Source organism: Accipiter gentilis, chromosome 17, assembly GCF_929443795.1.
Source record: "Accipiter gentilis chromosome 17, bAccGen1.1, whole genome shotgun sequence".
Taxonomy (NCBI): domain Eukaryota; kingdom Metazoa; phylum Chordata; class Aves; order Accipitriformes; family Accipitridae; genus Astur; species Astur gentilis.
This window is the reverse complement of record NC_064896.1, coordinates 28885096-28910997: the sequence shown is the minus strand read 5'-3', so window position 1 is coordinate 28910997 and position 25902 is coordinate 28885096. Positions and strand designations below refer to the sequence as shown.

Genomic DNA, 25902 nt, shown 5'->3' with positions numbered 1-25902 from the left:
CCTGAGTGCTCCGCAGAGCAGCTCTCCCGTTTGTTTGCTCTTCGCCTGCATCTCCGTAGCAAATGTTACAAGAGGCAATAAACGCCGAGGCAGAAATTGCCTTGGCCTGCTGGGGAGGGCGCAGATAACGAGAGAGGCAGCGCACGGCTCGCACCCGTTCCAAACTTCCGCGCCGGGTTTTCCGCCTCCCGCAGCCGCCGCCGTGCCCGCAGTGCCCCGGCAGCGGCCGCCGCGCCCCGGCACCGGGAAAACCCGGCCTGGATCGCAGCGGATCGGGGCAACAGCGAACCTACGGGGGTGAATGGGGTGGGGGGGGGTGTGTGTGGCAGTGGGGGGTTTCTGTGTGAGCCGGGGGAGGGGGGGGGGGGCTGCCCTGTGTGTGTGTGCGCGGTGCGTGGGGGTGTCACCGCGCGTGTGTGCCCGCACGCGTGTGCAGTCCCTCCGTGCTACCCATGTGCGTGTGCAAGCCCCCCCCGTTCCCGCGTGTGCGCGCCCAGTGCCATACGTCTGCGCGCTCCCGTGTCCGTGCCTGTCCCACCCCGGGTGCGATGCGTGGGTGGGTGCCAGTGGGGTCGTGTGTGTCCGTGTCGTCCTCCCCCCCCCCCCCCCCCCTCCCCGCGTGTGCGGTACCCATGGGTGTTCGCGGGTGCGTGTGCGGCACGGCGTGTGCGCCTGTGCAGGACTGCGGGTGTGGCCACGCGTGCAACACCCCACGCGTGTCCCCTTACCGTGGTCCCGCCGCTGGGGGGCGGGGGGGGGGGGGCGCGTGTCCCAGCCGGTGTCCGTGTCCGTGTGTCCCCACCGTGCACAGCACCGACCCCCCCCCCGTTCCCCCCCCCCCCCCCCCCTTTCCCTCCCCTCCCCGGCGGCTGCAGTTTCCTCTCCCGCCAGCAGCGAGCAGCAAGTGGATGCGCGATCGGGGCGCACACGCACACGCACACACACACACACACACACACACGCCCCCCCCCCCCCGCACACACCGGCAGGCAGCGGGCGGGCAGCACGGGCTCCGCGGGGTTGCCGGCCCCCGCCACCGCATGCGGGTCCCCGCCGCCCCGCCGCCGCCGCCTCCCGCGGCCCCCGCGCCCGCCCCGCCGCCGCCGCCGCCGCCGCCCCCCACCGCCACCGCCGCCGCCGCCGCCGCCGTCGTCTGATGAGCCGCGGCTCCGCCGAACCGGGCAGCCGCCGCCCCGTCGCCCCGCCGCTCCCCGCCGTCCGCCACCATGTACCTGCACCCGGAGGCTGCCAGCGCAGGTGAGCGCAGCGCCGAGCACCGGGGAGCCCGGACATACACACGCACGGAACACCGGGGACCACCGGCCGCCGCTGCACGGCTCGCCCCCCCCACCACCACCCCCACCACCCCACCCCGTGCCCGGCCCCGCCGGCGGGACCGGCTCCGCGCCGCGCCCCCCCCCCCCCCCTTCCTCTCCCCGGGGTTTCAGCCCCCGACCCCCCCCCCGCCCCCCCGACCCCCCCTTTACCTCCCCGGCTGCGGTTCTTGCCGGAGTGACCGGTCGGGAGTTACGGTAGTTTAGGGAGAAAGTCACCGCCGCCGCTTTCAAATGAGTCACCGCCCTGCAGAGCTGCTGGATACCCGGGCCCCCACCCGGGGACAGCCCCCACCCGGGGACAGCCCCCACCCCCAACCCGCGGGGCCGAGCACCCACTTCCCCCCGGGGGCAGCACCCGGACCCCGGCGAGTCTCAGCCTTCTGGGTGAGCCCCCGGCCCCCGGGCTGAGCCCCCAGCCCCGCTGGGTGCCGGCACCCGGACGAGAATCCGGTGGGCAGCGCGTGACCCCGCTCCTCATCGCTCGCCCCCCTCCGTCCTTTTGGGGTCCCCCGGCCCTGGTCCCCGGCACCGTCCCGCTGCGCCTCCGCTTGCCGGGGTGGGCGACTGGGGAAGGGGCTTCGGCCGCCGCGGTTTTGCTGAGCTCATGCTCCGAAAGCGTCGGTCGGCCCCGGACCGAGGAATCTGGGACGCTGCCGGGGAGGTTTTGGGGTGCGCAGCCGCCCCGGTGAGGCTCGCCCGAGCCGCCGGCAGCCGGTGCGGAGGGGAAGGGATGCTGCCGGTGCGACGCGGCTCACCGGGGCCTGGCAACCCTCGCCCGCGGTGGCCCGGGGCCCGAGGAGCGGCCACCGGCGGGCAGAAGGACAGCGTGTCCTGCGGTGGCGTGGGGACGTGCCGGCGGGGACGCGAGGGAGCACCGACGCGGGGAGAGCGGACGCTGCCGGTGTCACTGGGGCGAGCTGCAGGCGCTCGGCAGAGCCAGGCCTGCGGGAGCCGGCAGGTTGGGGCAGCGTCGGGGACCGCGACACGCTGTCACCCACGGCGGGTGACGGCGTCGGCGCTGCCCGGGAGTTGGCGGCTCCAGACGAGCCACCTTCGAGGTGAAGTTTCCCACCCGCCCGGAGGTTGAGCGCTCTCTCCCGCTGCGCTCCGGGGAGCAGCTCGATCCCACGCCGCCCCGTCCCCGCGACCCCACGGGGATGCCCTGCGGGCAGCGGAGCGCGGCACGGCACCGCCGACTGCTTGGCCCAAGGTCACCCGGTGGGGCTGGTGGCAGAGCGGGGACGCCAGCCTGTCCTCACCGGCAGCAGCGTGGCAGGGCTGCCCTTCCCTCCCGGTGCCTGAGGTTCGCAGCCGCCTTATTTCCCCTCCAAACTTCGTATCTGCCCCCCGTTTGCCCCTTCGCCCCCGTCGGATATCACCGTTGGCGCTCGGCGGGCCACCGACGGCTGCCTGCGCCGCTGCCGGCGCCGCTCGGCAGGCTGCAAGGTTAAAAGGCAGAGCCCGAGCTGCTGGGGTTTGGGGGGGCAGACCCCCTCTCCCGCCTCCCCACGCGCCGTGGTCCCCGGCTGCTGGGTCTCCCATCACGTGGGAGTTTTCCCACGTCACTGGCGGCGGCTGTGCCGTGGTGCCGGGGGCCGTGGGGTGCCTGTGGTGGGGCCGGGGGTACATACATCCGTGCTGGCAGCTCTCGGCTCGTGCCGGGACACCATCTGCTTAATTTACTGTTTCTCCCTGCCCCTGCTTTTCCTCCCGTGCCGCTGCTCGGCCGCGGTGCCGTGCGGATGCCGGGTCTGTCCCCCACCGATGGAGGCCGGGAGGGTGCTGGTGGCTCACACCTGAGCTGGGTTTGGCAAGAGCCAGGCGTTTCCCACGCCGCGTCCCTGGGTGAAGCGATGCCCGTGCCCCCACGAATCCCTACCCGGCTCCTTCAGCCGGAGGCAGCACCGGCCTCGTCCCCTACTCCGTGTCACCGTGTGGGGGACGGCGGCAGCGGCCCCCAGCACTGGCTGCGGGTCGTGGGGGGAGAAGATGCCGTATGGGGAAATTTGGGAAACTTTGCTGCCGTCTGGGCCATGCTTTGCAGTGCAAGGAAAGGGGGCTTTGGGGGGCACAGCGGAGGTCAGAGGTGATGCTGGGGGTGGCAGGACTGGTTCGGGGGTGGGAGACGCCCGAGGGAGCCCGGCCTCGGCTGGCAAGCGGTGTTTGAAATAGAGACGGAGCCGAGGTGCTTCCCAAAGCAGCTCCCTCCACTGGGTGGCTTTGCTGGGGGGGTTGCGGGGGGCTGTGCTGCCGGCGGGGCCATCGCCTGCGCTGCCCGTGTCCTGTGACATGTCGGGAGAGCCGCGGCCGAGTGCGAAGCACAGATTGGGTCTGAAGACAAAGGTGCCCTCTGTGCCACAGGGACGACGTCCCCCGCGCCACCCACGCCTGCTCGGGGGGCACCGGGCAGCTCCCTCCTCCCCGCTGCGATGCGAGACACCCCCCCCCCCCCCCCTCCATCCCCGTCCCCGCTGCCGATGCCAGCTCTCCCCATTCCGGGGAGGCGGTTGCACCCCAACTGCTTCATCTTCTCAGAGCATCAAGCAGGTATTGGGGGGCCCCGGGCCCCCCTGCCCCACGTCCCCATCCTCCCAGGCTCCGTTCCTACCGGCTGACCGGAGCGTGCCGAGCAGAGCCGTGCCGCGGCGGCCCGGCTGGAGGTGGTGAATCAATAACCAGGCAGCTGCCTGTTTTCCCCCAGCGCTGTCTCAGGGGCGAGCGATGGAGAGGTCTGCGTGCCGGTGCGGCGAGCGCCGGGGGCCGTGAGAGCGGGTTCCCCAGGGCTGGGACAAAAGCTGAAAAGCCCCGTTCAAAATGAGCTGAAATATCCCGAGGAGCGAGGCCGGGGGCCGGGTGGGGGGCCCGGGTGTGCGGGGAGGATGGCGGGGGGAGAGAAGCGTGATAGTCGGGGAAGGCAGACAAAGAGCGGCGGGCTGGCAGGCGGCTGGCAGCGTGCGGGCTGGCCGGCCTCGCTGGAAGCCAGGCACCTGCTGCAGCCACGCGTCCCGCACGGCGCGGGCACGCCGCCGGTGGCTCCAGCCCCTTTCCCTCCCCCCCGGCACCCCCATCCCGCTTGGGGTTGGGGTTCACCACCCTGCTAACCCCCAGCCCCTCTGCTGCGCCGGGAGCGGGCTCAAGCCCGGGGGGATGCTCCTGCCTGCGCCTCGGAGCATCCCCCACGGCCTCACCCCGTCCCTTTGTCCCCCAGCGCTGACGTCCCCCCGTGGCACCTCCATCCCGTCCCCCGTGGCGGTGGGGTGTCCGTGCAGATGCTGAGCCCCCCCCCCCCCCCCCCCAGCCCCGGGGTGTCTCTCGCCCACTCCCTCCCAGGGGTCCTGCCTGCTCTCGCCGTCTCCCCACCACCTCCGACCCATTCAGCCTCCCCACGCCCGGGGTGGGGGGGACACCCACGCGCAGACGCGTGACACCCGTCGTCCCAGGGCCCTACGCGCGGCTGGAGAGCAGCAAAGACGAGGGCTGGGGGCTGCGGTTAGGCAGGGGGTCCGGCTGGGAGGTCTGTTTGTTTCCCCCCCCCCCCCCCACGCCAAGGAGCAAGAGAGGAGCTGGAGGCGGCTTTCCACCGCCTGATCTCGCGGCTTTTCAGCCTGCCGGGGAAGGGCGGGGGAGCGGGGAATGAAGACAGATGCAGATAATATCGCTGCCACCCCCCCCGGCCCCTGGGGCTCAGCTACAATATCTATTATAGATGGATTCAGCAGGGGAAGGGCTTTCGAAGAGCCGCTGGCGAGGCCGGTGCTCAGGGATTGCGTGGAAAGGCAGAACGGCGGCGAAAACGTCGAGCCGGGGTGGGGGGCCGAGCTCCCCAGGCTGCGACCGGGGGGCTGGGGTGCATGTGTGGGTCCGAGGTGGACTCGGGGGGGGTGACGGGTCGAGCCGTGCCAAGCGGCAGATCCTGCATCCCTGTGGGTGCCAGCCCGGTCGCGGTATGGGGATGCTCTGCGGCTGGCTGTAGGCTCGGGGTACCCCGCGAGCACCCCGTCCCCTCCTGCGTCCCCGGGCAGCTCTGCTCGCCTGCTGCAGGAGGGAGAGGGTCACCTTGGGGGGAGTTAATGAGGTTTGAAAGGGAAGCGGCCGATCGTGCTGATGGAGATGAAGCCGGGGCGGCGGCGGAGGGACGGCACGGCGCGGCAGCCCTTCTCCCTGCCCTCCCGAGTCGGGGGGACGCTGCGGGGACAGCCCTGAGGCCGCGGTTTGGGGGGCTCCGGGCATCCACGAAATGAGGTCCATGCAGCCCTTCCCCTCCGGCTGGGTCTGTGGGACACTGGTGGCTGAGGCGGGGGGCAACGGGTGATGGTCCCAGCTCCCCCGTGGGTGGCCGTCCCCACTCCTCCAGGGTCTCAGCGTGTGTCACTGGAGGATTCAGCCCAGGGACCAGGGTCTGCAGGAGGGTTCCCGTCAGCCCCCCACTCCCCAGGCACCAGCCCACACCTCTGCGTCCCCAGCCCTCCATCTGTGGCCTTCCTCAGCCCTTTATTCCCCTCCTCTGCCTCCTCCTTCCTCCCCTCGGAGCTCCATTTCTCCATCTTCCCGTGTGCTCTCCGCCGGCCTTCCTCTTCCTCCCCCAGCACCGCCAGCCCCGTGGTTTGGGGGCTGTGGCCGATGCTGAGCATCCCCCCAGCACCGAGCTCTTTGCGGGGCTTTTTTCCCCACGGCGCCCTTCCTGGCCACAAAGCCCGGCATCGGCACGGGTCCCGGTTGGCAGTGGCTGGGGGGGGGGGGGGGGGGGGGCACTGCCCGGGGAGGGGGTCAGGGAGCTGGGGAAGCAAGCGGGGGCTCGTGGGGCTGGGCACGGCCACGCAGAGCCTGCTGGCTCCTATCCTTCCCCGGGAGCCTCTGGCTTTCTGCCTCCCTCTCTCCCGCTGTCACCCAAAGTGCCCGGGAATGATGGAGGACCCTGGGGCGAGAGGCTAAGTGGTGGCGGCGGTGCGAGAGCTGGCAGTACCGCTCGGCGTGGAGAGCCCAGCCTGCTCCTCCGTGCCTGCCGCCGCCGGGAGAGGTTTCTGCACGCCGGGTGAGGTAGGGCTGGGGCTGCCGCCGAGGTGGGGGGCGATGCTGGGGGGCTGCCGGAGCTGCGGAGGGGCGGGTACCACCAGGACCGCGGGGCACGTGTTTTGGGGCAGGAGTGACCCGGAGCAGGGGCTGAGCAGAATCCAGGGGAACGAGGGGCGTCACGAGGCTGTCGGGAGCAGCGGGGTTTGAAGTGGGGAGGGCGATGGATGGCAACACGGCGGGACTCGGGCGTGGGGGGCAGAAAGTCCTTGGGGGGTGGGGGGGGGGGCCGGGGGGCCCCTGGGGAGGAGAGATGCGGTGGGGACCACTAGGCAGAGAAACCACACGGCTCTCCGGAAATCCTCGGCCAAAAATAGCCCAGCACCGGAGGAAGGAGCGCCTTCACTTGCCAAATTCTCCCTCCACCGCGAGATCCCGCTCGCGGCCTCCCCGGAGGGGGGTACGGGCGGCAGCCCCAGCCGGTGCGGAGCAGGGCGTGGGGGGGGGCTCACCCGAGGGTGCCGTGTGGGTCTGCTGTGCCGCGGGGCCGGCGGCGGTTGCGTCCACGCGTCGCCCGGGGCCTTGTGGCTTCGCTGAGCGGCACGTGAACGTGTCGTGCATGCAGCTTGCACGCCGGCCGCATACCGGAGCAGGGCAGAGACACGGCTGCGGCGCTCCGGCGACTGCCGGCGTGCTGGGAGAGCGCAGGCAGGGGGGATGCCAGCGGGCAGCGTTGCCCAACTGGGGCCTTGGCGAGGCGCTGGGTGCCCGGAGCATCCTCTCCTCGTGAGCGGGCTGATTCAGGGATGGGTGCCGAGAGCGAGCCGCGGGATGCCGGGAGCTCCGGCTCGCCTCTCCCTGGGGAGTCGTGAGCTGAGCCCATCCCGGTGGCTACGGGCCACGGCGGGAGGGTGAATCCCGCCACGCTGGTGCACCGGCGGTGCCAGCTGGCCTCGGGGAGGGCTGTGTGGCTGATGCATGACCCTGGTGCCATACCTAAACCAGGAGCGGGGGCTTGCGTCATGAAGGCGGCACGAAATGAAACCCGGGCGCGTGAGGGACCCGACAGCTTTAGTGGCAAAACATCCGTCCCATCCTCCATCACGCGGGTTTCTCGCGCTGCCCCTCACCGTGGCACCAGGGCCTGAGGGATGCATCCGTGGATGGCAGCGGTTTGGGACAGGGGATGTCCACCCGGGCACCGGGAAAGAGAGCTGTGCAGTGTTGTAGGAGGGTGTCCTCCTCCCCCAGAGCGTGCGTGGCAGGGATGATGCCCGCAGGCACGGTGCTTCTACTGGGCCTGGGTGTCTTGGCACCGCTGCAGCACTGGGCACAAGGGGGCTGGGGGAGAGGTGCCGGGGTGCCCGCATGGGATGCTCCTCGCTGGGTGTCTGGCACGCCATCCCGTGGGGTCCCCGGCGAAGGAGGCAGCACCGTGCCGGGGGTCTGGGATCGTCCGGAGGCAAAGCCCCTGGGGCAGGCAGCTCCGCGTGGGGGAGGCAGAGACGGACAGATTGACAGCTCCGGGGGATGGACAGATGGCTGGATGGAGAAGCAGATGTGTACGAGGGATGGATGGATGGAGAGATTGATGGATGTGTTGGAGAGGAGGACGCACGGAGAGACAGACAGATGCACAGATGGAGAACAGACACCCGTTCCCTTCCCTCTCGCCCTGGGCATGCCTGGGGTGCTGAGCTACGGCGCTGTGCCGGTCCTCTCCCCCGAGGCTCGTCCAATGGTGGGATGCTGGCCAGGACCTCGCCGGGACAGCGGGACAGCCGCGGGGCTCCTGACATCCCTCGCCGAGCAGCCTGTGTCCACAAAGCCCCCGGCAGCCCCCGGGCAGGTGGCACTGCCGGACCCAGCCGGCTCAGCCCTCCGGCTTGCCAGCTCTGTGGCCGCCCCTTGGCACGCTAAGCCTGGCTCAAAGCAGCCCCAAAATGCCCGTCAGGTTGTTTCCAGGGATGGTGGCGAGGCCTCGTTCCGCCCCCTCGGAGGTTTTGCATCCTGGCAGCCCCTCCGTGCCCGGCCACTCTCCCTCTGCCCACGTTGGGGCCGTGGGTTTCGCCTGCCTGCTCTGCCGGCTGGGCACTCCCGCCGTGGTCCTGCCCTGCTCCCACCCGCATTGCGCCCGGGATCCTGCACAGGAGCGAAAGCTGCAAATTCGCAGCTTTTCAGCTGCAACCTAAAAATAAGAGGTTTGGGAAATATCTAGCAAATGAGTGGGAGGATGAGAAGAGGAGGAATTAATGGCCTAGCGCCAGGCAAACAGCATCTGGGAAGCCCCGGCGTGGCAACACGGCCACCTCGCTCCCCGCCCCGTGGCCCTCCGTCACGGCACGGCCCTCCCGTGGCGCAAGGGGATGCTCTGATGCCATGCGGGGCAGGATCAGGCCCCTTCCCATCCCCTGCTCTGCAGCGTTGCCCCATCCCCTCCCCATCATCATCATCATCATCATCATCCCCATTTGGGCTCGGCGTCACATCCCACCCCGGCTCCACGGCTCGCGGCGACGGCTCGCGGTAAAATGTGGTGGTGGGGATGTGCTGCTCGCTTGGCACCTTCTCCTGCTTCCCCCCCCCCACCCCCCCACTCCGTCCCCGGCCACGCACGCGTTTCCGCTGCCGGTTTGGCTCGGCGGCGGCGGTGGCAGGCGGCTTGGCACGGGGAGAAGTTTCTCTGCGTGGAGCTGTGGCGTGCCGGCTGTGGGGAGAGGCTTTGATCGCCGCTTACCAGAAAGCGCAGCGGGCGGCTGGGGATGGGAGGTGGGGGGGTCCGCACAGCTTTGATTTCTCCCCCGGGGAACTTTGCATCGATGGGTCTCGCTGCTGGGCCAGGGCGGGTTGGAGGATGCTCGGGGAGACGGGGCTGGAATACTGAGCAGCCATGGAGCAGACATCACGCCCACCTCTCCCTGGCTGGCTCCAAGCTGGGCATTTTGGGCTCTGCACCCAAAAATATGGCCCTGAGAGCCTGGCTGGGGCCATCCACGCTGGGGCATCTGCGGAGAGGTTGGCCCCAGCCCTGGTGCCGGCAGATGCTGTCAGTTTGTGCCCACCGCTCGTCCAAAGCCCTTGGCCACTTGCCACTCCATGGAAGAGATTTCCAGCCTCTCTGTCCTGCTCAGGAGCCTTTCGCTTGGGAGAGCGGACGGGAGCTGAAACCCTCGCCTGCGTGTCCCTCGTGGGGGCTTTGCCCTCCCAGCACTGCCACGTGCCGGGGTGGGAGGTGCTGCTGGGCTTCGGTGGGCTTCGGTGCAGGTCCGTGGTGGGGAATTGGGGGCGATGGGGGACTGTCGGTCAAGTCTGAGTGCCGGGACGGACACAGAGAGACAGGGAATCCCTGTGCAGGGAAGGCAGTTGGGGGATGAAGGGCTGTAGCTGCCCTTCAGAGTGAGGGTCTCGCTGTGCTGGACTCAACTGATGTCTGTCCTGAGTGTGCGCAGGACCACCGAGATGCACAAAGCAACCGAGATGTGCAAAACCACTGAGATACGCAAAGCCACAGAGATATGCAGAGCCATCGAGGTGCACGAAGCCGCCAAGATGTGCAGAGCCATGGAGATGCTTGAAGCCACCAAGCTATGCAGGGCCACCGAGGTGCGCGAAGCCACCAAGATGTGCAAAGCCACCATGATGCACAAAGCCACCAAGATGCCCAAAGCCCCCACGACGCCCAGGGCCACCTAAGTGCACAAAGCCAACGAGACAAGGACCGGTACCAGGGAGGAGCAGGGAGCAGGCTGGGGCGCCAGAGGATGTCCCCAGACTGGGCAGCCCGCGCAGGAGCGCCCGGCTCTGCCACGGCACCGGCACCCACCGCCACGGGGCTGCCTCCCTGCGCATCGCCGGTGCCGGCGCTCAGCCGCGTGTCGAATCCGTTGGCGTCGGCGGTTCTCGCCGCGAGCGCCTCGCCTCCGCCGGGCCGATCTTACAGGATCTCCGGCTTACACGCCGCTTAGAGAGGAATAATCCCTCTTAGATTTCTGCGCCTCTCGCTTGTGCTCGGGTCGGGTTTTGAAGTGTTTCCTCCACAACCACAAAGGCTGGAGCTCGCTCGTGCTCTGGAGGCAGCTAATCCCATGCCTGCAGGAGTGGCGGCTTAGGAAAGATGGGCACAGAGCGGCACGCTGCCGTCGCCGCCACCGGCCCCCTCTCCCAAGCACCCGGGGGGGGCCATGGGCACCGAGGGCCCTGGTGGGTGCAAGGGTTTGCCCTGCTTGGCCAACTGCAGGGGTCCTCCATGCAACGGTGCACGCTCGCAGGAGGGTGTCTGGCACGGGGACCCTCTCCCTGTGCGCAGGGACCCTCTCTCCCCGGCACGGGGACCCTCTCCCCCGGCGCGGCTGGCTGCTGCTCACGCAGCGCCCCGCGAATCCCACGCTGAAGAGCTGCGGTGCTAACGAGGCGGGTAATCCCCTCATCAATAACCGGCTGTAAAAGTGGAATTATATCCCATCAAGCGGCATTGAATACTGATGGAACAGCTGCAGGGCCCTGACGCTGTGCCACCCCCTTCCCCAGCCTCCGCAGCCATCCCCGGTGGTGAGTGCGAGGGGATGGGGAGATCCGAGACCCGGTGCCCCCGTGTTGCTTCAAGCCCTTTGTGTCCTCTAAGGGTGGCCACCAGGTCTCCAATGCACGGAGCAGCCCCTCGCGGTGCTCTTGGGATGAGGCAGCACCAGCGAAGGGCAGGTATGATGGGGGGGGGGGGCATGCAGCTGCAGGGACCCCAGGGCAGGGGGTGCAGACCCCCCCAGTGGATGGGGCTGAGGTCCCACCGCTGCCGTCTCGCATGCTCCCGGCTATAGCCGTGCTGGCAGAGCACAGATTTATGGCAAGTGGCGGGGAAGGAAGGGGCAGAGGCGGCGGTAAACAAGCACCGTGTTTGTCACCCGCTCGCGGAGCTGTGTCTCCGTGCACGCTGCGGCCACGCAGCTCCCCGTGTCCCCTCCAGCCCCTCGGTGCCCCCGTGCCCACGGCTACCCACCCCACGGCATCCCCATGCCAAGCATCCCAACCAAGGAGCTGCTGCTGCCGGCACGGGGACCCCGCGCAACACCCCAGGGCAGGGGACAAGCCAGGAGCTGCGCTCCGCTCAGCTTCTCTAATTAACCAGTGCTAATTGCCCGGAAAACAAGTCATTTAAATCATGCTGAGGGCAGCAGTAGCGGTGGGGGGGGGGGGCCAGCATCTCTCCCCCAGCCCTGGGGACACAGCCAGCACGGGCTGAGGGACACGTGTCCCCACCAGGGAAGGCTGGCACCCACCTGTGCGCAGGGACCCGCGCGGCTGAGCCTGGAGGTCGCTGGGGGCTAACAGCCATGCCGTCGGGAAGCCCCCAGCATCTCGGCGTGGACCCCGCAACCCCCCCAACTCCCCAGACCAGGAGAGGTCCCCGCTGGCGTAACCGTCGGGCTCACCGGGTGATGCCAGCCTTGGGGCTGCGGTGGCAGCTTGGCACGAGGAATTCGGCCAGGGGCAGGTATTACGCGTGGGAACCGGCACGCACCCACGACCCTCTCCAACCCCTTGGGTGACGGTGTCCGGACGCCGCGCTGGCTTTCTCCTTCCTAAGCAGGGTAATCCCTCGCTTGTGCCATGCCAGCATCTCTGCAGGCAGCGCTCATCCCTTCCCCTCGCCTTCTCCCCTTTGATTTCCCTCTCGGCAGATTACATTGAGGATGAACTTGACCCCGCGAGGACCGAAGCATCTCTTGAAGCTCCGGGCTGAGCCCGGAGGGGTTACGGCGGGGGTCACTCTCACCGCAGTCATTAGCATGCCTCTCGCCCAGGCAGGGCACCCTGCTTTCGGCGTGTCACGGTGTCCCCAAGCAGGCACCAGGGCTGCGGGGAGCACAAGACGGGGGTGAGCTGGCGTTTCGGGGGGCAGAGGAAGGCTCACCCCGATTCCTAGCCACGCCAGCCTGCCCGGTTAGCCCATGGGCCAAACTTGAACCGGTCGGGGTCCTGCACTGCCGCGAGCTGAGCATCCCAAGGGGGGGGGCTGCCCCAGCCCTCCCCACCGGCACGGCTGCTTTACATCCCCCCAGCAGCTTATCTAGCTCGGGTTTATAAATGTTTGAAATTAAGGGCTGGTCCCAAATTCCCTCCTAGGCAACAGTTGCTAAGCGAGTTTTATACACAGGCTCCTCGTGACCGAGGAGCGATGGAGGGGCCCCCCTCGCTGGGTTTGGATGGAGGGAGCACGTGTGCCGGTTGGCTACGCCGCTGGCAGGGGGGCTGGCCGGGACCCAGGAGCGGGACCCCCCCCCAGCCCTGTCCCCCAAAACCCCTCGGGGTGACTCCACCAGCCTCCTGCCCCCTCCGTCCCACCCTGGCAGGGGGTCAGCACCAGCCGTGCGGCTGCTCGAGGGGCTTTTATAAAACTCCCCTTTATTGCCACCATCCCCTTTGCTTCTCTTTTTTATTCCGCCGGAGGCCACGGGGCTGCCGGTGCTGCGGCCGCTCCGGCACCCATCTGCACACCGGGGTGGGAGCGGGTTGCCGGCGGCACCGGGGACCCCGCCACGTGCCGCGGAGATGCCTGAGCCCCCAGTCCGGCCGCCCGGGCTGCTCTGACTCACCCCAGCCTCTGAGCCGCTGGCAAATTTCATTACAATAACAAGGTCTGCGGGCGAATTAATTATTAACGATTATTGTTTAATATTTATACTGCAGTAGAGCTACAGGCGGGCTGCTCCGGCCTCACCACTTCCCACCGCCGGCTGTGGTTCGAACGATGGTCTGTCCCGATCTCGGGGTGCGGAGCTGGCTGCGGGGTCCCCACAAAGATGCCGCAGTGGAGGGTCCTGCCAGGGGATGGGGCTGAGTGGGCCTGGGGGTCCCGCTGGACCCCCCGCAAGCCACCTTGGGTCCCTATTAATCCTCCCACGGTGCCAGGGCCATCACGCTTGCTGGCAGCATGGCCATGAGCGCGGTGGCTGTGCCGGGGCTGCCGGGTGCCGGGGACACCCTGTGCTGGGGCAGGGGCCGTGGGGGGAGGCAGGGCAGGTCCCTCGGGGGCTGGCGGGGAATTTTGCCGCCCACGGGGCTGGTCGGGTGCAGGACGGGAGCAGGGTGGTTGGGGGATGCCTGCCTGGCCCCATAACCATCGCCGGCACCCTTGGGAGGGTGATGCTGGAGCAGCAGAGGGGTCTACCCCCACTTTGGGGATCCCCCAGGTTGTCCCCATGGCCAGGCTGGGGAGGAAGCCCTCCTCAGCACCTTCTGTCCCTTCCAAGCACCCGCACTGCCGTTTGGGATAAATCTGTGTGGATTTGGCTGACCCAAAGAGGGAAATCCTACGGTGGGGTGGCTGCGGGGCACCGATGGAAAGGTCACGGATCCAGCAAGGAAAATGGGGACGGCTTGTCTGGAGGGGATGGGAAGAGGGAAGGGGATGGGGTGGGGAAGGAGAAGGGGAAGAGGAAGAGGTGGGGAAGAAGAAGGGAAAGGGGAAGAGAATGGAGAAGGTGAAAGGATGGGGAAGGGGTGGGGATGGGGAAGAGATGGGCATTAGGAAGGCAAAGAGGAAGGGGAAGAGGAAAGGGGAAGGGATGGGCAAGGGGAAGAGTTGGCGATGAGGAGGGCAGAGGGGAAGGGGAAGCAACGCAAAACAACAGCCGTGGTGCTGAGACGCCGTGGCAGGAGCTGCGGGTGGCACGTGGTGATGCTGTGACCTTTGCCGGACACGCCAGCGCTCCCAGGGTGCCGGCAGAGATTAAAGCCTTTGCTCTGCTCCGACCTGAGCTCCCGGGGAGCGTTGGGAGCCCTGGGCATCCCACCGGGAGCCCGGAGACAGCAGAAGGGGCTGGCGGGGGACGACGACACACCACCGTGCCGGGGTGTTTCGTATGACGGGGTTGGAGCCTGTTAGCTGGACCACATTCCCCCTGTTTGCCCTTCCCTGTTCTTGCCCAGCTCTCCCTGGGTGCTGTGTAGGGTGCCGCAGTCATGCCCACCCCAGGGACACCCCCGAGCCCCCTCCCTGTCCCCTCGCTGAGCGGCGGCTCTGCTCTGCTTCCCCGCAGGGGCTCCCTCCCGCGACGTCCTCCTCGTCTCAGCCATCATCACCGTCAGCCTTAGCGTCACCATCGTCCTCTGCGGGATCTGCCAGTGGTGCCAGCGCAAACTGGTAAGCGTCCCCGCGACGGCTGGGTGCCCGGGGTGGGGAGTGGGTACAGGGCATCCCTCCTCCCTTCCCGGGGTCCTGGGGTGTGCTGCGACGGGGGTGCCGGCCACCCTTTGCCCCTGGGTGACGGCTGGGGTGGGGGTCCCGCTGGGTGGGGGGCAATGCCCATCACCGGGGCAGCGGGGCTGCCGGCAGGCAGAGGCAGTTGCCGAGAGCGGTTTGCGGCGGGTGGCGGCTGCAGCTTTTATTTTGCTCTTTAGGAGATGTGATAATTAAATGTTTGGGCGAAACTGTTTGTGCGGCATAAAGGGAAGTTTCCAAATACATATATATATATTTGTGACGAGCGGTAACGATCTGGCCCCTGTCCTGCTGGGCTCGCTCCTGCCTGGAAGAGCCTCGCGGGAAGGCAGCCAGCCTGTCCCCGGCAGCACCGGGCACCAGTAAACTGGCCCCACCGCCCGCTGCGCCCCCCAGCCCAGCCCCCCAACACCCCCGGGGCACCCGGCTTCCCTCCCCGAGCCCCACTGCAGCGGGAGGGCCTTTGGCTTGGGACAACGCTCCATCCTGCCCTGCAGCCTTCCTCCTCCTCCTCCTCTTCCCGGAGCAAGCCCGGCACCAGGATCCGGCCGCGTGCTCGGCCACATTTCCTTCTCCATCAGATTCAAATCTGGGTCAAGTGCTGCGATGGCAGCAGCTCTTCCCGTGCGGGAGATGCCCACCCCGGCGATGCCGGCGGTTTCCCCCCGAGCCGTGGGAAGGCAGCGTTCCCTTGGGAAGGGGAGAGGGGGATCCGGTGGGGACGAGGCAGCGTGGAGGTGGTGGGACCCGCCGCGGCGTGCGGGGAGGGGAGGCGGGTGGGAAAGGGGCTTCCAAACCCGGCTGGTGCCACCCAGGGAAGGGCAGGCTGGAGAGGGAGGTGGCGGAGGGTTAAGCACCGGGGAGGAGAAGAGCGGATTGTGCTGAAGGACGAAGCTGGCAAAGGAACAAATAAGTATAAATTGGCTAGGAAGGCGTTCAGGCTGGGAATGGAAAAGCGCGTCCCGGCCGGCCCTCGACGGCGCGCGGAGCTGGAACGGCTGCGTAGGAACCGCGGCCAAACTCGCCGAGCGCCTGCCGGGCTGGCCCCCGTCTGCGTCCGCGCGGCAGCCCCGGGTTGGCTAGTGCTGGGAGAGCATGGGCCAGCAGCCGCTGCTGCCGTGTCCCCACAAGCCCTCCGCCGTGGCCGGCTGGGGACAACGCTGAGCACGAGGGCTCAGGGCTGACTCCCTCCAAGGTGGCCCATGGGGGTCCAAGGAGGTCGGGCATTCCTGTGCCTCCCGGCAGGATTAGCCTGTGGGCATGCAAGGAAGAAGGAGATCCGGCATCCCTGCAGCTCCCGGCAGGACGAGCCCCCCGCTGCCCAAGGACACCCGTGCCGAGGGCGCAGGGAGTTCTTTGACGCAGTAGTGCCGGGGAGCCGGCTCCGCGCGGAGGTGATGAGGCTGGGGGGAAGGAGAAGGGAGAAATACTCTCTGTTTCACGGGCAGGCTCCGCACAGGGCTGGCTCGCAGGTCCAGGGCCACCGTGGTGGGAGGGCTGGTCCGCGACCCCAGCCCGCTCCGGCATCTGCTCCCATCCCAGCTCGGCCTCCCAGCACCTGCGCGAAGCAGCCTCCGCTCCTAATCGTTTGCTAATTGGCATTAATTGTGCTCTTGTCCGCCCTGGATCGGAGCAGCACGCCGAACCCGCCGTCGGAAATCACAGTGAAGTGCCCTGATTACAAGTCCCAGTTAGGAGCGAGCGCCTGCTTCATTATCATATGGCAGCTCTTCCCTTTCGGTGGGGAAGGTGAACTCAATTAATTCAGGTTCAATTAATCCTAAAATTACCCGCTCCTCCCCCGGTGAGGCTGTGGAAGGGTACGCAGGCGGTGGCTGCTGCTCTGTCCTTGGGGCGACGCAGGGCACGAGCCCCCCCTCTGCCCTCCAGCCCCCTGGGGACGGTGCCCGGGAGCCAGGATGGCCAGGCCAGCATCTCCCCGGTGCCTTTGTGGCTCGTAAGGGCCAAGGGATGAAGCTATCGGGAGTTTTGCTGCCCGGCTTGATGGGATGGAGCTTGGCGACCAGGATGCTGTAAGGGAAAAGGGCAGAATCCAGGTCAAACCCTCCAGCTGATGGAGGTGCAGCCCCGGCGGCTCCCATCCCTGTCCTCTGCCGCTGCCGGTGCGGTGGGGGTGTCCCTGCTGCCCCCTGAAATCCCCTCTCCTCTCCGCAGGGTAAGCGTTACAAGACTTCCCTGGAGACCGTGGGAACTCCGGACTCCAGCCGAGGCCGCAGTGAAAAGAAAACCATCAAGTAGGTGCCAGGGTAGGGGGGAGAGGGGCAGGGGGCTGCGGCGCCGGGAACCTCTCTGCCCACGGGTCTGGCACGGCCGCAGCCCGCTCAGCACCCTGCCCTCTGCCACGGGCCATCCCCGAGTCGTGGGTGCCCTCCCCACCTGGGGACCAGTGCCAAATGGGTGCCATCCCCGCCGGCGGCAGCAGCAGGGAGATCCCTCCTTGGGGACAGAGGTGGCCGTCCTTCTGCTCCCAGCGAGGAGGGGGCCGTGCCCAGCCCAACCCTGGCAGAGCGATTTTGGCAGCGGCTGCTTGCCCGGCTCTGTCCCAGGGGCTGCAAGGGCTGCCGGGGAGACCGAGCGAGGGCTGGTTCCCACCGGCGTGCCAAAACATCGCCGATCCCTGCTCCTCCTGCAGCTGCCTGCAGGGTGGGACGGACGGACGGGAGGTGTCCCCAGGTCCCCCAGCCCCAGTGGGAAAGGGGCTGTGGGAGACCGGGAGAGCTGGTGGGTCTCTCCAGCACCCTCTGGTACCTCTCCTGGCTCACCCACCGAGCTGCGGGCACGACCAGACGGAGCCACGGGGTCCTCGGCACGGGTGTCCCCAGGGATGTCTTGGGTCTGGGCACGCAAAGCCTGAGCCCTGTCCCCCTGGTGGAGCCCTCCCTGGCCCCGCTGCCTGCGTGGCCGGCACGGCTCTGCAGACCACCGGCATCGGGGATGCGATGGGGAAAGGAGAGAGGAACCGGGGCGTCTCACGGCGCTGGGTAGGGAGTGAGGTGGGGGGTTGGCTGCCGAAGGGGGGGGGGCTCTCCTGGGCACCCCAGCTCCAGCTCTGTCCTCCGCACCCCCCGGCACCCCCCCAGGGCTCTTGAGGGGAGCCAGGGCCGGACCACCAGGAGGGAAATAGCCCCTGCCTGGAGTAAGGCTATTGCAAACCTCCTGCTTTGGCTGGCCCGGCCTCCTGCCCAGGGCGTTACTGGGGTGCAGGCGTCTGGGGCTACCTCGGGCACCCCTCCACCCGGGCCCAGCCCGGCCAGCTGCTCCTGGCCACACCGGCGCTGGGACCGGAGCGGGAGGCACATCCCCTCCCGACGGTACAGCACACGCGGCTTTCCCTCCCCAGCTCCGGCGGGGTCCGTGCAGCCGGGCTCAACGCCGAGCCGCAGGTGGGCATCGACGAGGGGTTGTGAGGGGTGGGCACCGGAGGCTTTTCAAATCCCCCAGCGCCGGCAGGGAGCTGCTCGGCTCCGCAACCCCTGGCACGCAGCTCGGGCTGGGCAACAGGGCGCTGCGGGCAGGTTGCCGGAGCCAGGAGGTTCAGAGTCCGTGCCGGCAGCGGGCTGGTTCGGCAGGAGGGGACCCAGAGGGGTCTCGGACACGCGGCGGCGTCACGGTTAACCGAACAGCGTGCGCTTCCAGGACCCGGCTGTTGAGGAGGCGAGGACGCACAGACACACGTGCCGAGGATGCACGGACACGCGTGCCGGGGACGCCGTGCCGGCACTGTGCTCGCTGGCACCTCTCTAACCCCACACCATCCTTCTCTCCTTCCCAGCTGGTGGAGCCGCCCACTCCTGTCTCTCCACAGCTCTGCCCCGCTCCGTCCATCCGTCCGTCTGTCCGTGCGTGTGTGTGTATGTGTGTGTGTCGGTGTCTGAGGGGTGGGCAGCCGCGCGCCCCGTCTCTCTCCGCAGGATCCCGGCGCTCCGGGGGCGGAGGGCTGCTTTTCCTCCCCTCTCGCAGGAATTCAGCTTCTCTCTCTTGTATTTCCCTTTTCTTTCTCCCCTGGTCTCCGGCCGCTGTAGCGATCTAGACAGAGACTTTTGGAATAACAATGACAACACAGTGCAGCAGAAATGGAGCTCCTACCCTCCCAAGGAGTTTATACTAAACATTTCACCTTACGCCCCGTACGGTGATCCGCGGCTTTCCCTCAAGTGAGTCTCTCCTTACCGGGTTTGCTCCGTGTAGTGAGTATATGGGCAGCACCCACTCGCCTTCCTCCTCCTCCTCCTCCTGCTCCTCTCCTCCTCCTCCCGGGCTCCCCGCACGCCACCCCATGGGCAGCCCCATGGAGACGAGCAACCCCTCCTTCCCGCTCCCCCCCGGGGGCGGCCGGGGCCGCGGCGGGTCCCCCCACCTCGTGGCGGCGCAGGACGGGGTTGCGCGTTGGGGGCACCCACTCGGCGCGGGGACGGGTCCCCACCGGGGCTGGGCTGCCGGCGAGCGGGACCCCCGCCCTGACCCTCGCCCTCCTCCCCCCTTTATTTTGGACGGTTTTGCCGAGGCCCCCCCGCGCACACCCCCCTTTCCCACCCCGGCCAGGACCCCTTTTCTTTTGCAGTGCTGATGTCTCTCTCTCTCTCTCTGTCTGTCTGTCCGTCTCTTGTCCGTCTGTCCCCCTCCGGCTCTCTCCCCCTCCCCTCGTACCCCCCTACCCCTCTCAAAACGGCTCCCCCTCCTTCCACGTCCGTCCGTCCGTCTGTCCGTCCGGCTCCCTTCGTGTCTGTCTTGGGGGGGTCCGGCCGCCGACCCGGCCCAGTGGCTCTCTGTTATCAGGGGCCAAGCTGACGGCATCGGCCGCCGCGGGGTTGGCGGGGGAGCGTGATGGCCGCCCCGGGGAGAAGCAGCGGCTCGGCGAGGACGGCATGAGGAGCAGCGTCTCTGCCCACAGCGAGCCCGGCACGGGGAAGGCGGCGCGAGGCCGCTGGCACACGGTGCAGAGCCACTTGGCCGCAGGGAAGCTCAGCCTGTCCAAGTGAGTGAGCACGCACGGGCCGGCACGGCACCCCGGCACGGACCCCTGTCGCTGCCGGCGTGCCCGGGCACCCGCTCCCCCTTTGCGGGCCGCGCTCGGACGGGGGCCACCGAGAGATTCCCCCGGCCCACCGCGCCGAGGGAGGCGAGGAGCTGCCCAGGCTCCCCCGGCGGTGTTTCGGCAGCGTTTCGGCTGGTGGGGGGGAGCGGAGGAGGGGGCTGCGGGGCTCAAGCCCCAGCCGGGCAGGAGAAGCGCCTTCGGGTGCTGTCCCCGGCACATTTCCAGCATCGTGGCTTTGCCCGATGCCGGTGGGAAGCAGCTCGGCATCGCCGGTGAGGGTCCCCGGGGCAGGGAACACCATCTTAGTGATGGCCCGATGGCAGAGGCTGCTCTCCCACGTCCCCATCGCTGGGATGCAGCCGTTAGGGATGGTGCGTGGCATCGCCAGCCTCTTCCCTCCACGGTGCTGACCCACGGCACAGCCACGAGACCCGGCGCCGACACCTCGCTTGCGGTTCCACCACCCGATGCCGGGGGAGAGTTGGGGAGAGTTGGGGGTTTATCAGATTTAGGGGAAAACCGGAGCTTTGGCGCATTCTGCAGGGCTCGTGGCCCAGGCAGGCTGGGCGGGGGTCTCGGCGAGACCCTCTGCTGCTGGCAGTGACCGTAGCTCTGCCGGGGGAGATGGCGGTGATTTATCTGGCTCTGGGCTCCGTCCTTTGTTTCTGGTCTCTGCTCCGGTTCCCTGCGCCGGGACGCAGCAGCCTCCGATTGCACGGCAGCCCGAGCGCTGTGCTGCCGCCAGAGCAGCCGGCAGGTCCCGGCGGCGACCCCGGTACCCGCGGAGAGGTCGGTGGTGATGGCAAAGGTGCTTCCCCAGGGCTGGCGTGCCTCGTCCCAGCTGCTTCTTCCAGCTTTGTCGGTGGGGAGAAAACCTTTTCAAAAGCAAAAGGCCAGTCCTGCCACCTTGGACAAATCCCAAATGCCTCCTGGAGCCCCAAAGATTGGTGTCCCCAGCGATCAGAGCCACGGCCGCCCATTTGGCGTGATGTTGGTGTGCTCTGTCTCAGCTGCGGGGAGGCGAGAGGGAGAGGCGAGGAAAAGGGGTAGCTGTGCAGCCTTCAGCCACGCTCCGTCTCTGCGGAGAAGCGAAACCCGCTGGGAGCCCGGGCTCCTCCGGCGGGATGTGCGAAGGCCGGCTAAGAAAAGGCATCGCGCAGCTGCCGTGCCGAGAGCCGTGGACGCGCGCCCGCGCGCCGCTCGGCACCTCCGCTCCCGCTGACTCACGGCCGGGCTGTGCCGGCAACCGTGCCGCATCGGCTGGGGCAGCGCCGGTGCGGCGATGGGCTCTGCTGTCCTGGCTGGTAGCTCCAAAGCCCCGAGGGGCTGGGAAGCCGGACAGACGGACGACGGATGGACGGCCGCCGCAGAGCGCTGGGCTGGCGCAGGCGGCGAGGGCAGAGTTAAGGGGATGTGGAAGGTGCCGGTGAAGCATCCTGCCTTTCAGCATCTCTTTTGCGCAGAGCCTTCAGGTTTGGGGGTGTTCATGGGGGACCACGCTGGGGGTCCGGCTGCTGTACCCCTCCCCTGGTACCGGGGGGGACACACAGGCGCAGGCAGGGCGTGCGGGCAGGGCGTGCGGGCAGGGCGTGCGGGCAGGGCGTGCTGCCGCCTGGCACGGTGCTGGCAGGAGCTCGCGCCTCCAGCTGGCGCCGGGCCGAGAGGAGCCAGATTTAGTTTCCTGTGACTGAGAGGTTGTAAATTGAACTAATTTAGGATTTGATAGGAAAACGAAAGGAGGTCGGCGGCAGGCGCGGGGGGGGGTGGCGCAACGCCCGGGCAGTGCCCCACGTGCCTCCGGCCCCGGCCGTGGGGCCAGATCCGTCCCAGCTCTCCGGTCCTCTCAACTTCCCTCCCTCTTCTCTCTCTTTCTCTCACCTTTCACTCTTTCTTCACCTCTTTTTTTTCTTTTTTTTTTTTTTTTTAAAGCTATTTATCCTTCCCCCCTCCCTCTCTGTCCCCCCGCTGCTGGCAATGCACGACGGCACAGCTTCGCCACGCGGTTTCAGCCGGCACCCCGGCTGGCCTCAGGCAGCGCCGGGACCGGGGTAAGGTCATCGGCCGCTGCTGAAGGCAATTCCCCGGTGCCAGGCGGGGCGGTGGTCCCAGGGGGGTCCCTGCCCTCATGCATCAAGGACCCCTGAGGGTTTTTGCCACACTGGCTTGACCCCCTGGTCTCGCAGCCACCAGCTTTGCAGGCTGCCCTGGGCATCGGCGCCGTGCCTGGGGCTCCTGCCCGGCTGCATGGGCCGTGCCACGCATGTGCTGCCGCCCCGGCGCGGGGCCGGCTGCATGGCCAGCGACGGGCATCGCCGCTTCCCCCGCCGGCCCCTCGCCTGCTCTTCCCTCTCCGCCGGCCAGACGAAGCCCGTCTGCCCAGGGCCGGGCTTCTCCACGCTCCCAGTCCCACCGGGGCCGTGTCCCCATCGTCCCCCATCCCACGATCGGGGCGGGGGGGCTGGGAGCACGGCCAGACTCCCACCCCAGTGGCGTCCCTCTCCACTGGCAGCCTGCCTTGGCCCTGGGGACACCCGGCTCGCTGGCCCGCCACGGCCACGGTGGGCTCGGCCACTCCATCGCCCAGCCAGTGCGGTCCCGCGAGGCGAGGGATGCTGAGACCCGGCGGTGCTGGCGGCTGGGTGCTGGGCTGGGAGGGACGGGGACGGGGACGGGGCGGGCTGGCCGGCAGCACGTGAGCGGGCGCCGCGGGATTCGCCTTCACGCAGCAGCCTAATTAGCTCGCAGACGAGGTCGGCCGGCGTGCTGGGAAGGCGCCGGCTGCACGGCAGCCGCGGGAGCAGGAGGGCACCCAGCCGGCCGGGTGCCACCGTGCCGCGGCCGAGCCCCCCGCCGGCAGCCCGGGAGGGGACCCGGGAAGCAGGACGGGCGAAATGGCGGCAGCGCGAGAGCCCCGCGCTGCCGGCGAGGCCGAGCCGCGGGCGAGAGGCAGAGGAACCGGTCGCTGCATCCGCTGGCCCCTGCCGGAGCGCTCCCTGCGCTGGGGCATCTTCTCTCTAACTCTCTTCTTTTCCTTCCTCCAATTTTGCCCCTTCACCTTCTTCTCCTTTCTCTCCTCTCCTCTGCCCTTCCTCTCCCTAAGTTTCGAGGACTCCACCTTGTCCACAGCCACTACCCTTGAGTATATCCCCACCTCAGCAGGCGACCCCAAATGCCAGAGGCCCCGCACGCTCATGCGCCAGCAAAGTCTGCAGCAGCCCCTCAGCCAGCACCAACGCGCCAACCACAGCCAGCCCACCACCAGCCAGAGCCTGGGCCACCTCCAGGCCCACAGCGGCTCCTCCGCCGGCGCCGGCAACCCCCGGGGCTCCCGCGGCGGCCAGGCGCGCCAGGGCATCGCCGCCGGCTCCAAGCATCGGACGGCTGGCGGCCGGAGCCGCTCCAATCCCGGCAGCTGGGACCACATGGTGGGGCAAATCCGCAACCGCGGCTTGGACATGAAGTCCTTCCTGTAAGTGTGCGCTCTCCATCGCTCTCTCCATCGCTCTCTCCTCTGCTCTCTCCTTTGCTCTCTCCGTGGCTCTCTCCTTTGCTCTCTCCGTGGCTCTCTCCTTTGCTCGCTCCTTTTTTCTCTTCATGGCTCACTCCTTTGCTCTCTCCTCTGCTCTCTCCATGCCTCTCTCCTCTGCTCTCTCCTTTACTCACCCCGGCGCGGCTGCTCAGCTGGCACCACCTTGGGAAAATGCTGCCCATGACCGGTGGGAAAAGCCGGGTCCCCTCTGGCCCCATCCCGGGGACAGGGGCAGCTCACCCAACCCGGGGGCTCAGGGAAGGGTCTCACGCGCTCCCCTCAACTTGTTTTTCCCCGTGGCTTTGCCGTGGATCACCCGCCGCATCACCGGCCGGTGTGGGTGCTCAGATCCCCTTTGGAGTTCAGGGATGTTCCAGCCCGTGGGACAGCCGCCGCTGTGGTCCCTAGAGAGTGACATTGCCCCAGGGAGGTGGGGGGGGGACACAGCCATGCCAGCGGTGGCCCCGGTGCAGGGGTGACCGTCTGTTCTGCCCCGATATCGCAGCCTGCCAGGCTGCCTTTCGCCCAGGCTGGGAGCCGCAGAGGCAGCCTGCTCGGAGCTGCCGGAGCCGTGTGATCTTTAATCTGGCTTAACCCTATCTCCTGTATCAGCGCTGGCTTTCAAACCTCAAAAAGCCGAGGACTAATCTGAGTCCTGTGCTGCCGCCGTATCTCGGCACATGACATTGTCACTCCTCTACGGAGCCGGTCCCCCCCCCGCCTGCTCCTCCATCCTCCCCGGGGTTATCCCGCTCCCTCCCGGCCTCTGTTTGCCCCCCAGCACCCAGGGAGAGGCGATGCTCGGGTCCCGGCTGTGCTTCCCGCAGGCTGGTAGTGCTCGGGGTTGGGAGGGGGACAGGCCTGATCCTGCCCTCGTGTGAGTCAGCGCAGCACCTTCTTCATCACAGTTAGGTGGGAAAGTCCATGAGAGACACAAGTTTGGCTGCCCACCCCGCTCCTGCCTGCGCAGGCAGTCCTGGAGAGAGGGTTGGTTGAACCTTCCTCCAGGCAGGCAGGGGCACCCCGGGGTCCCCTCCCAGCGCTAGCACCGGCCGTGACCGCCCCCCCCTCACCGCCAGCCGGTCGGTGCCCTTCTCGGCTCTGCCTGCCCTGCACCGTGCCACCTCTGCCTTATCCCACCAAGAGGTTGCTCGCCGGCTCCATTTGCCGGCTTCCCGATGTCGAGATGTGGCTCGTTAGCCATCCCGAGGGTCACGTTCCTCCCTGTTTACCCAGCATCGGCGCTGGTTCCAGCCTTAATTGGCGAGGGGGGGGGAGCAGCCACAGAGCCGGGACGTGCCGAGCCGGTGTGCCGTTTGCCCGCGGAGGAGCCGCTGCCATTTACCACCGCCGCTTTCCAAAGCCATTAACTTTGCTTTTGCTCTTTCCTCTGTTTACCCTCCCGCCCGCCTGCCCGGCACCGTGGCGTAAATGCGGTTACGGGCCCCCGGGGAGGCTGCGCCGGCAGCGCCAGAAAGGGGGCAAAGAGCCTCGGCCGTGGCACCGCCATCTCCTCCTCCAGGGAAGGATGCTGGGACCTCACTCCCTTCTCACCGTCCCTCGTCCCCAGCCCCTCCGGGCACCTTCTCCCCCCTCGGCAGGACCTCGGCATCCTCCCCGCCTGGACCGGCGGAGGAGAGGGGTGGCGGTGGTACCCACGTGTGCCGGGCTCGCCGGAGCTGACGCCTTTCTCCCCACAGCCCTCCGCGCCCATCCCGGCCATCGTCTCCCGCGCAGGGGTCGGCGGGCAGAGCCGGGGTCCCCCCCTCGCCGTCGGGGGGACCGCGGGGTGCCGCCGCTCCTGCCGGTTCCCTGCCTGATGCTGTGTTCTCCTTTCTCTCTTTCTCTCTTTCCCGCCGCCTGCGGGGCCGCCTGGGCAGGGAAGGCCGGATGGTGGTGTTATCCCTGGTTTTGGGACTCTCAGAGCAAGATGACTTTGCCAATATCCCCGACCTGCAACCCGCTGGGACGCAGCCGAACCAGCCGAACGCTCAGGGGGACAAGAGGTATGAGCGAGGACGAGGGCAGTCCCGCAGGAGGAGGAGGAGACGAGGGCCTCACCCAGGGTGGAGGAGGAGGAGGAGGAGGAGGAGGAGGAGGAGGCTGGCCTCGTGGAGCGCGAAGGTTGGAGCGGCACAGGGTGGCCCAGCGGGCACGGTGACATCTGCGGCTCTCCCCTGCCGGCACCCGCGGTTCTGCCTCCGGAGCGGCGGCACCGAGAGGACCCCCATCCCTTCCTCCTCCCTCCCTGCCCTCTCCCTCCTGCCATCCCCCGGCCACCAGCCCCCCCCCGCCCTGGCTGCATGCTGGGGGGGGGGCACACGCTCGGGAGCGGGGCGCAGGGCAAGGGAGAACCCCTGTGCCGGGAGGAGAACGGGGTGCAGGGGAGGACAAGTTTGGGGGGGGGGGGTGGGACGGGACGCCCCGGTGATGCCGCATCAGCAGCTGAGCCTCGTCCCGTCCCAGCGCATGTCTCGCGCACCGCGCTGCCGCGACCTCCAGCCCGGCGGGGACGTTTGCAGCCCGGCAGCTCCCCCGGGGACGCGGGGACATCCCTGCGGTGGCATGTCCTCAGCCCTTGCTCGAACCCCAAGGCTGACCGGGGGGGGCAGAGCAAACGCCACAGGCTGGCAGAGGAGGGGACGTACGCATTACCCCCTCCCCTCCCTTTCTCTTCCAAGCAAGCCCCTCGCCTCCGGCCGCTCCCTGCCTTCCCCGGGTTCCGAAGGCTCAGCGCCGCATCTGGCACCGG

The 25902-nt window shown here is 68.4% G+C and overlaps 1 protein-coding gene across 6 annotated transcripts in view; it reads left to right on the top strand.

The window, feature by feature from the left end:
• Window positions 1–1140: 1140 nt before the first annotated feature.
• Window positions 1141–25902, top strand: part of SYT7 (synaptotagmin 7) — a 31705-nt gene continuing 6943 nt past the window's right edge. Inside the window, exons 1-7 of one of the 6 annotated variants that reach the window (XM_049820330.1) lie at window positions 1141–1257; window positions 14384–14487; window positions 16741–16820; window positions 18609–18740; window positions 19346–19561; window positions 22722–23090; window positions 25031–25156. In XM_049820330.1, the coding sequence (XP_049676287.1) occupies window positions 1227–1257; window positions 14384–14487; window positions 16741–16820; window positions 18609–18740; window positions 19346–19561; window positions 22722–23090; window positions 25031–25156 (1058 nt within the window). In that variant the 5' untranslated portion in view covers window positions 1141–1226. Of the gene's footprint in view, window positions 1258–14383; window positions 14488–16740; window positions 16821–18608; window positions 18741–19345; window positions 19562–21550; window positions 21670–22721; window positions 23091–25030; window positions 25157–25902 lie in introns of those variants that run through there. The other 5 variants (XM_049820331.1, XM_049820332.1, XM_049820334.1 and 2 more) reach the window with 5 other exon arrangements.